Source organism: Rhodamnia argentea, chromosome 2, assembly GCF_020921035.1.
Source record: "Rhodamnia argentea isolate NSW1041297 chromosome 2, ASM2092103v1, whole genome shotgun sequence".
In the NCBI taxonomy this organism is placed as follows: domain Eukaryota; kingdom Viridiplantae; phylum Streptophyta; class Magnoliopsida; order Myrtales; family Myrtaceae; genus Rhodamnia; species Rhodamnia argentea.
This window is the reverse complement of record NC_063151.1, coordinates 8,884,251-8,894,923: the sequence shown is the minus strand read 5'-3', so window position 1 is coordinate 8,894,923 and position 10,673 is coordinate 8,884,251. Positions and strand designations below refer to the sequence as shown.

The following is a 10,673-nucleotide window of genomic DNA, read 5'->3' as shown; positions in this document are numbered from 1 at the left end:
GTTATAACGTTTACTCTCATTTTGCTTAACTAAAAATGAAAAAATAAAAATAAAATAAAATAAATTGATAGGTTTTCGGGTACCCTGGAACCGACCCTAAAACCTGTAATAAGGTAGGTTCCAGGTTCCAAAGTATGACGGGTAGATTCTAGGTTCCAAAAAATGAGGAACCTATTCCAACGGGTAGATTCTAAGTTTCAAGTGGAACCCATAAAGAACCTGGAACTGCTCACCCCTACTATTAACCTAATAACTTATGAATTTAGAGTGAAGGGAAAAGAAGTAAACTGAAGGGGATGAAAAAGGAAAATTCAACTGAACATGATCATGTCAAGAGATGTCCAAACACCAAGCTGTCTATACAAGATTTATTTAGAGAAATATGCACACGGTAAAAGCATCCGATGAAGGCCCCCGTCATGAGGAACCCGAAACTGCTCACCCCTACTATTAACCTAATAACTTATGAATTCGGAGTGAAGGGAAAAGAAGTAAACTGAAGGGGATGAAAAAGGAAAATTCAACTGAACATGATCATGTCAAGAGATGTCCAAACACCAAGCTGTCTATACAAGATTTATTTAGAGAAATATGCACATGGTAAAAGCATCTGATGAAGGCCCCCGTCATGAACCTTCTCCAATGGCATAGGCCATAGGCAGCTATCATAAAAATGTCTGAATTAACAAGCAATTAATTGTCACATAAATTGGTCAATGACCACTTTGATTCAGCTCATGGACTGAGAGGTCAAGATCTCTTCCACAACCAACATTCTTGACCTGTTCATGGTGACAAGGCACAAGTAAATATGCTCCTCAAGCTCCTCCAGCTGCTCCAAGAAACGGGCATTGTGTGCATCAAAAAACTCATACACAACCTCCCTCATGATTTCGCCCTTCGTCGCATAGTTCCTCACCGCCATCCCGGCCCTTGATCTGCCATGCTCAACCTCGTCCTGCAACCTCCCCGCGAGCCTGCTTACAGTGTCCATGTCATTAGTTAGTATGTACACACCTTTCGCCGTGACGTCGAGCTGTGCGCAAATTCCTTCGGCTGATGAGCTTTTCTCTGGATATGATGATGGCCTAATGGACTTCCCCTTCCTATTGCACATCCCCGTGCTGCAGGAGACAATCAGCCCGAGCCCTCCTACCTTCTTGAAAGCCCTAGCCAGCTTCATTCTCCTCAGCATCTGCTTGCGCTTGGATGTCAACTCATGTAACAATGCCACATAAGTATCGTGCATACCTGGGAACTGCACCCGGGCAATCGCAAATAAAGGGCTTGTCAGCGCGGCAAATGCAGACAGCTCTCGGCATATCAGATGGTTCTGCTCGTCCACATGAGTTGCATCTTCAAATACCAGTTTTGCCAACTTGATTGCCCTTCTGATCCTTTGGTAATTGGTGCGGATCTTGTGGATCCCCAGGAGGAGCAACTCGCACACGTCACAAGAGTTCGAGCTCACCTCGAAGAAGTCGACAACAAGACGATGGAAATTCAAGGTCTTGATCATGGTCGCGAGGGTTTCCTGCCCAGGCTCGAGGAGCGATTCTGACAGGTTCGCCATGCTACAGGAATCGGCACATGGAGGATGGGACGGGACTGATCTGCCGATGCTTGCTCTTCCAATCTGGGATTGGACTTTAGTACACATTTCCACGTAGGACTTGGTCCTGAAAGCTTGTGTGTACTCTCGATTGACGCTGCTCGACTTGCTAGACATGCTGTTTAGACGTTCCTTTTGGGACTCACCTGTCAAACAGAAAAGGCTAAACTATACGATCTCATAGCCATGACTTAATTCGATAGGCCCATTCTTTTCTCATGGAGTTTTGTACGGTCATGAATGATAAACCACCTATCTCCATTAGAATAAATACATTTTCTTGGCAGGAAATGAATATGCGACCAGCCTGAAGTTCTTATCAACCAGTAAACTGCTTTGCAAATAGGATATGCGGCAAAACACGAGAGAAACGAGAGGATTCAAACCCCAGCAGATCTGAACATATAGAGTTCAAAACATCAATTTGCTCAAAAAGATTTGTAAGAACACCGAGTTGATTTCACTTGTTCCAATTCACTAGTTAGATAAAAGAACTATTAGAGAGGGAAATTGACATGAGAGAAACGACATACTGGTGGTCGGAAATGAAGATCTCATCTTGGGAAACACCAACTTCATGAGCTGAGCCATGTGATAATGTTGAAATTGCAGAGACGAGAGTTTGCTTAAGAAGCAATTAATCTCTATCTTCAAAGGGTTTGAAAGAGATATCAGGAACATGCGAATGAGGCTGTATATATAGAGGTCTCTCACTTAAGACAAGAAGGCAATTTCGCCTTTTTAAGGCCACGCTTTTTTTCCTTGCTTACAAACGCCAGAAAGCCAGGAAGCTAGCTATGTGTTTTACCACATAGCCACGAAATAATCAGTAGTTATATTCCCTCTGAGAAGCCAATTTAGAGGAGGGAAATCCTGTTAAGGTATAATATCTGGATCATCTTGAGTAATCGCGTATGACGTGGAATAATGTGATCCGTAATCGAATATGATGTGGGATAATGTGATCGGCTCCATATGAGCACGCAATCATGCGGCCTATGGTTCGATAGAAACGATAAGTGAGATTTCTTTTCGTGATGCCCACGAACATATTCTATATCGGCGAGTTCCTGCGAGGCATTTATCCAGCCCTGCTCTTGGTTTGTTTCTAAATTTGTTGTGGATTAACTTACCAATATATGATATTTTCCAACTTTGGCTCGCCGAATTATGATAATCAGGTCAACTAGATGAGCTCAACCGAAGGCAATCAACTTATCTTTGAAATAGTATTGCGCAACCGCGAATTTTCGACAAATATCTACATCATATGTATGATTCTCATGAAGATAATATAGTTTGAGTTAGATGCTTCGTCTTTTTTTTCCTTTCATAATTTTATTTACTGTCTTTGTGTGTCCTAAAAGCTCTGTGTATGGCCTTATATCGTTTTTATCTTCCTCATTCACATTAGCTATTAGATGATCACTGAAACATGTAAAATTAGGAGTGTACCTAAAAACCTAAGAGAAGTAGGTATAGTTAGATTATAGTTATGAACAGAACTAGACTACATGAACTCAACAGATGGCATAAGTAAAGCGTTTAACTAGACTACATGAACTCAACAGATGGCATAAGTAAAGCGTTTAACTAGACTACATGAACATATTAAAGAAAATTTTCGGCCCACTACAATGTAAACCACGATGGGATGTGGAGACCGGTGATCGCAAATTTGTTGAATATCATGATCACATGCGTGTTATTCATTCTTGACGGCCTTAAATGATGAATTTAAACCCATGCGAGCCTCACTTCTGCATAGAGATCCCTTCCCATGTGCTGAGACCGCTGTCTTAGAGTTATTGACTGAGGGCACCCGGCTGGCTACTTTGAAGGGACAACATACTACAATGTCCCGTTCTCACACCCATAGATGCGGTGCTTGCCACTTCCTCTTCCTTGCAACAAGTTTTGGAAGCACTGTCCCAAACATGGTCATCTAGCGTCCAACTGCTATCAGTTACGACCCAAACGACCTATAGGAACAGACAATCGACCCCAAAACCAAGGTCCGCTTACACGACCATCCACCACTGCTTCTGTCATAGAGGCTCCTTGTAGTGGATCATCCGTCACTCTATCATTGGAAGATTTTCGATTTATTTTTCGAGAATCTGATATTTCTGTTCCCAGTACTTCTGCTATGTCCATCATTCCAAGTATTTCTAATTTATGATTTGTTTTTATTCTGCGTGCTGTAATCACTTGACCTCAAAATCTAACTTTATTTCCATCTAAATCCTCAATCTCACGTGCGCCTACTATTCATACAACTGATAGTAAACAGCTGAGAGTCAAACAGGAAAGTTTCCACCTCCACTTTGTCCTTACCTAACACCTTTTTGGTTCTCAAACTCCCACTAAACTTGAACATATCGAAAATTGTGTTATCATGGTTGTCATGCGCAATCCATGGACCGGACATTTGAGAGAGACCTTAGGGTAGGACACCTGTTTGAGCTTGATACCTTAAGTGTTCCAACTCCTTTGATGGTTGTACCACCAGAGTATCATCTAAACTTGACATTCTCATTTATATTATACTTCTTTCGCTAGATTGAGTTCTTTGATTTCTAGACGTGATTTAGGTTATGTTGACAATAAACATTCTAATCACATGCTTTGTAAGTTGGGAAAACGTCGTACCTTTATCATTTGATCTTAGGGACTTTGCCTCTCATGCTCCAATTAATCTAATTCACTCAGATATTTTGGCACTACCTCTAACCCTCTATGGGAGGATCTTATTATTTTGCAATTCCCATTGATCAGGATTCCCATTATACATGACTTTATCTGATTGCTTGAAGCTCCAACTTTTTATTACCGGACGAACCGCTCACTGCAGTCATAGTTGCACTCCGGCTTTCAAGTAGAAAAGATAATAAAATTAAAGCTTTTACATTGTCATCAAATTTGATTTCCACCAAACTCAATTGAGTCGTGATCACGTTGAATTCGTTGATATGATCCATTACGGATGCGCCTTCGTCCATCTTCATATTGAAAAGATGACGCATCAAATATACCTTTTTCGATGTAGAAGGCTTCCATCAAATCTACCATTGTCTTCTCTACACTTAATGATTTCAATTTTTTATTACCAGGCGTACATGTTGGACAAGGCTGCCATCAAACCTACCGTTGTCTTCTCATTGGCAATGTTGAAAGCAATGTTCCGCACCAATGAGAGACGAATCACACCCAAAGCTTGTCTGTTTAACAATTCCCACTTTTTTTGCTTCATCGATTCCGGTTTGTCTCTCGAAAGAGGCTGATGCAAGTTCTTCAAATACAGCAAATCCTTGATCCGTATCTTCTAGAAACCAAAGTCTTTGCCATTGAATCGATCGATCTTCACCTTGCCTTGGTCCATATTCGGTGCTCCCACTAATTTGCCAAGCCAGGCTCAGTTACGATTGTTAGGAATATGAATCTTTGAAAAAAAGAAAAAACTGAGAAGAAGACGAGAACTTTTTACATGGAAAAACCTTTCTAAATTAGAAAGGGAAAAATCATGGTGCTGCACTAGGCAATCTCTCCACTATCTATTTCACCGTTACGGATATAAAAGATATTACCCCAATATATAGCAGAAGTCTAGGACATACATAGTTGAGATGTAAATTATAAGTATGCCCTATAAAAGCTCTACACTTGATGATTACAACTATGCCATGTAAAAGCTCCGCACTTAATATTGTTTTTCTTTTTTACGTTAGTCTCCACAAAATCCATCACTTACTGGCATTTCAAAACTCCAAAAATATCATAGTGAACAGTTTGAAATGAAAGATCTTAGGCGATTCAAATGCTTTTATGGATTGGAGGTTACCTCATATTTCTCTGGTTATTATTTTTGTAGCCAAAATATCACGCCACGATCCTCGGGCCTACGACATCCCTACCAAACTCATCACAGGTCATGAAGGATAGCGTCATAGGTACACTATCGACCTACAAACTTAGGCGCATGCGGAACGTGCAACACTCCCAAACAACAAGATTAGCATGGATAGTACAGTAGGAAACCACAACGGTTATTCCACAAAATACAATTTCATTCATTAAACCAAAGCAGATGAGTTTTAACCCTATAGAGCTATAGAAGACAAATACAATCTTATTCTTCGGGGCGGCTCACTAAGACCTCAAGAAGATACTCGATCGGGTAAGGTTAAACCCTCATCTACTCTCAAAATACTACTCTAACATCCACGAGCTAGCCTCCACGGGGCTCCAAAAAGAGGGTTGTCACGGCTAAGCCCTAGAATCCCGACCGATAAAGGACTCTGACTCCATATCATACTCAAGATCCACTATCTCTTCGTCGAGAGTATCAAGATCCATCGGGTCCCGGGCGGGGGCATAAACGGCCAGGTTAAGAGGTCCTTTAAACCCACGAAGTGGGCCAAAGAGACCATCTCCATCACGAAAATACCGGATCTCGAAGAGATGTGCCACCAGATGTGGCATCCCCTCATCGACCCAAAGTGTCATGACATGATACTCCCAAACATGCTCCGTGCCCGGAACCAGATAGGATGGGATATCCAACGATTGATCAGATGGAACCCTAAACTTGACAGGACGGTTCATCAATCACTTGGGACCCGAAAGGTTAAACGACGGGGTGACAAATAAATTTCAATGAGTCAACGCCTAAGCCCGGTTAGGGCGTTGATTCGCTCAAATATCCTAACAAATAGTCGCATCATCACGGAGAAAATATCTCAACCACATGCAAGCTTACCCTCCGGAACATACGTAATGCGATGCAAACTCGACTCAATAGTCAAACCAACCAAATCAATTCAATCCATTGGCAAAGCATTACAAGACTTGCATGCACAGGACACCGTGCGTAGTCCATTTAATATCAGAAACGACCCGTAAGTTCCAGCACACTAGTCGGTTGATGCTCTCCCGACAGGACCAGGCATCGTCCCCTTACTTCCAGCGATGGCTTCTGATTGTCCATGTGACTCCGCTCAACCAGCCAGAAGACAATGATTGTCGACACAGCATGGAGCTAACAGGAATCCTTAAAAGGTTTCGGCCCTTCACAAGTTGCGACCGACAAACGAACATCCAGAAGACAATGACTAACGTGCATCCAGCAACTAGAAGATAATGATTGCCGGGATCGATCAACCGGAAGATAATGATTTTCGGGATTATCTAACTATGTGACCACTCAAACACTTCGACATTCAGCCGGTTCATTTCTTTGAATTTAGTTAAATGCTTGTACATGCATGCTTAAGTACTCAATCGAAGGCCATTTTCGTACTAAACCATGCAATTTGGTCTCATGCGTGGTCACATGAACGCACATTTCTATCGACCGACAAATCAAGTAATTTAGGGTGATTAACCTCTAATCGAACCCTCACGACAATCAACGATCAATTTTGGTATTCACATCCAATAATTCAAGAATCAACTAATCAATTGCAACCGGTCGATTTTTAATCGCAAATTCTATTCCAATTGACAATCAATCGTATGCTCATCTTTGACCTATCGCTCGCTCACGATTAGACGTGGCCGGTTCGTCCGAACCGCCGAGTTCGGTTCCTAGAAAAGTTGGAACCGAAATCGGCCCTTGAATGGGCTAGTTCCTATTCCGGTTCGGAACCGTTGGTTCTCGAGCCCAATGGCTCTTTTCCCCTCAAGCCCCTCCCTTTTTTTTATAAAAAAAGGGTCGAAATAGGCCTGGTCAACGGGCCGATTTCGGGCCCCCTGTTCCATTTGGCCATGTCTACTCGCGATCAATCAATACCATCAATCAATTCTAATCATCAATAACCTAGCTAATCGACTAACTTAACTAATTACGGTCATTAGCCTAAGCCACGTTTCTACATAATCCGACCGTAATTAAACTACCTAAACACCCCAATTAGCTCATTAATCTAATTCTGAATACAATTAGCGTCCTAACCGAGAGTTAGGGGCTAACTCACAAATTAAACTAGCTCGGGCGAACTAGACTTGGGTGGTGACGACGATTGGCGACTCGCGGTCAACTCAAGCTTCGGGCTCCAAACTCGGTCGAGGATGGTCCACGGGACATGGTGACACCTCGAGACTATGGTACGGGCTTGAGGGTGGCGGCTGGTGGTCACCGGTGGCTGAAACAAGAGCGGTCGGCATAGGAACAGAGGGAAAACAAAGTAGGATAGTGGCTGGAACAGGGGAAACAAGTTGTCTTGAAGCCGTTTCGAGGGGCTCGGGCTGCCTAAGACCGGGGTACGGGTTGGCCAAGGTAGGAGAGTCTTCGGGGTAGCTGCAGGTGGCGCCTGGAGCCGACGGCAGTGGCTGAAGGCGGCGGAGCAGCGTTCGAGCGCAAAACAGGGCAGCATCGAACATAACATGAAAGGTCCGGCCATGGCTGTTTTCGAGCTCTTCAAGCTTCGATTGATTTCCAGCAGCTTAGAGGGACGGTGAGGGGTGAAGGACAATGACTGGGGGTGGTCGGCGGGCTGCAGAGAGTGGCGGGGATGGTTGGGCAAATGTGAATATGATCGAGGCGCCAAAATAGAGCACGCCGTCCGAGGGAGGTGCACACGGTGGTCTAGCGGGGTACGGGCCGCGAGATGGGCTCGAGAGGGTTATGGTGAGGATGAAGGATGACGACACGGCGGTTGGTGGCGGTCCGGAGCGGCAACAAAGGCTGTCGAAGCTCAAGCAACCCACTAACGATAAAACAGAGCAGGCTGGTTGCCGGGGCTGTTTTGGGTCTTACGGCTACGAACAACAACTGGAGCCAAATCGGGGCAACGACAAAAGAATGGAGGGAGCTTGAGGTGGTGGTCGGAGGTGGTGGTGGCGCAAAAACGACCAAGGAAGAGGAGGTTGTCGTGCGGGTGTGCGGCAGCCGAGAGAGAGAGAGAGAGAGAGAGAGAGAGAGAGAGAGAGAGAGAGAGAGAGAGAGAGAGAGAGGACAAGTGAGGGGGAGGCTGACCATATGTGATTGGTGGGTGGAGATTGACTTATGGGCCCCACCCATCAAGTTACATTTGAAATAATTTGTCTCTAGTGCATAATTGGAGGGCAAAAGTGTAATTTCACAATTCGAGACCGATTGGGTTTTTGGTGCACCGACGGAGGGGGTACTTCAATCTTTTCACGGGCTAGGCTCGGTCCGAACTAGGCTTAGGTGCGATGATTAAAAATCCTAAAAAGTGGCGACTAAGATTTTGGCACCTAATCTAAACCAAACGACAATTCGGGAATCGTCCAAATAATTGTCACTTACGTCCTTACGATCCAAAATTTTGCACAGACTGAAATTCAATTTTCTTCCTTTTATGGAATTCAGGCAAATTGCGGACTATGAATTTTTAGGGCGTCACACAAAATATGCCATTGATTTTCTTTCTCAAATTGAAATAAGGTCGCTACAACTATTGATACTCATGCCAAATTTGAAGCCAAAAACAAGGCTCCTCTTTTGAATCCTATACTTTATCGATAGCTGGTTGGAAATTTCGTAGATCTCACAACTAATCGACCCGACATCGCCTATGCTTTTCATATTGTCAATCACTACATGACCACACTCGTATAACTCGTTTTGTCTGCAGTCCTTCAAACTTTTAATTATGTCAAATGAATGACATGAATCTCTTCAAACCTTTGAGTGATAGAAAATAAGGATTATTGTAAATGATAAGTACTAAAATGACGTCCGATGCAAAGCTTGAGCCTTAGGCCCAAGTATGAGTTGATATCTTGTGTCAATGATTTCGTGATTTCACCAAATAATATTGGGCTCGTAGAAATCTCTAGCATGAGCATTTCAAATTCACAAATATCACAAGAATTAAATGTTGGATGGATGAATTACATGCTTAGAAAGAGTCGCCTTCAACTTCAAGTAGTAGTGCGCCCGCCTTGAGAAGGGGCGCACGCCTTATCCTTAGGTGGCCCTAAAAGCCTATAAATGCCCCACTATTTCTACATTATACTAAGGGAGGGGTTAATCTATTCATTGATCTCTTGCTCTTGAAACTCTCTCAAATTGAGCTTTGTGTTGACATTTCTCTTGTTTTTTCGTGCTTTTTATTCAGGTCTGATACCCACCAAAATTCCTAAACTGGAACACTCGTACCACATTTATCTCAAACTAATTTGTGTCATAAAATCCTCAAACTGATACATCTGTGCCATATTTACCGCAAACTAATACAATCATGCTGCAAGACAGTACTAGTTTGGGGTAAATATGGCATGGATGTACCAATTTGAGAATTTTTGTAATACAAAAATTATTTTAGAGTAGATATGGAACGCCATTTGGGGTAAATATGGCACTACTATACTAGTATGAGAGTTTTTACAACACAAAAAAAATTGAAATAAATACGGTATAAGTGTACGAGGTTGGGATTTTTTTTTTTATGGTATTAACCTTTTTTGTTTGTGGAGGTTTCAAAACTCTCATGCTTTCCACGTAAGTCTCTGATTTATGTTTTCAAATTCACATAGAAATGCATGCTAGGATAGGATAATGTGTACTTTGAATCATAGATATTAGAATATGTTACGGTGCTGAACTTTTGAAAAATAGAAAAATGCATACTCTTAGGTTGTTGTAGTAGCTAGGTAGAAACTTCAAGCCAAGGATATATTGTTATGATACTTGTTTGAATAATCGGATGTGCATATTCTGAAGCTGTTATAATGTCAAAATAAGGGGATAAGTATACTAGAAGTGTCATAACTTCCGTACGGCGTTCACTTAAGTGCCATAACTTTCAAAACGTTCACTTAAGTACCATAACTTTCAAAAATCATTCACTCGAGTATCACGTCGGAGCAAAATCATTCACTCGAGTGCTATGGTAACTTTTCCGGCGTGCCACGTCGGTTTTCCGGGGTGCCATGTCATCTTTTCAGCGAGCCACGTCGGCTTCTCCGGCGTCCACGTCAACATGGCACTCAAGTGAAGGATATTTGAAAGTTGTGGCACTTAAGTGAACGCTTTGAAAGTTATGGCACTCAAGTAAACGCCATACAAAAATTATGGCACTTCTAGTGTACTTTT

General features: G+C 42.6%; 1 protein-coding gene across 1 annotated transcript; it reads right to left on the bottom strand.

The window, feature by feature from the left end:
* Positions 1–590: 590 nt before the first annotated feature.
* On the bottom strand, positions 591–3,769 carry LOC115738722 (UPF0496 protein At1g20180-like). The gene is made up of 3 exons (XM_048275288.1): positions 3,638–3,769; positions 3,486–3,594; positions 591–1,758 (listed from the first exon to the last, which is right to left on the bottom strand). The coding sequence occupies exons 1-3, from the start codon at positions 3,767–3,769 to the stop codon at positions 731–733; spliced, it is 1,269 nt and encodes a 422-aa protein (XP_048131245.1). The 3' UTR covers positions 591–730.
* Positions 3,770–10,673: the final 6,904 nt, after the last annotated feature.

What these genes read in the sequence shown, in the direction of transcription:
- LOC115738722 (XM_048275288.1), bottom strand. Translation starts at nt 3,769, where the DNA reads ATGGACATAGCAGAAGTACTGGGAACAGAAATATCAGATTCTCGAAAA. An exon ending in AAGCAGTGGTGGATGGTCGT is followed by an intron (nt 3,595 to 3,637) that starts GTAAGCGGACCT and finishes CTGTTCCTATAG; the next exon opens with GTCGTTTGGGTCGTAACTGA. An exon ending in GGCAAGCACCGCATCTATGG is followed by an intron (nt 1,759 to 3,485) that starts GTGTGAGAACGG and finishes TCTGTTTGACAG; the next exon opens with GTGAGTCCCAAAAGGAACGT.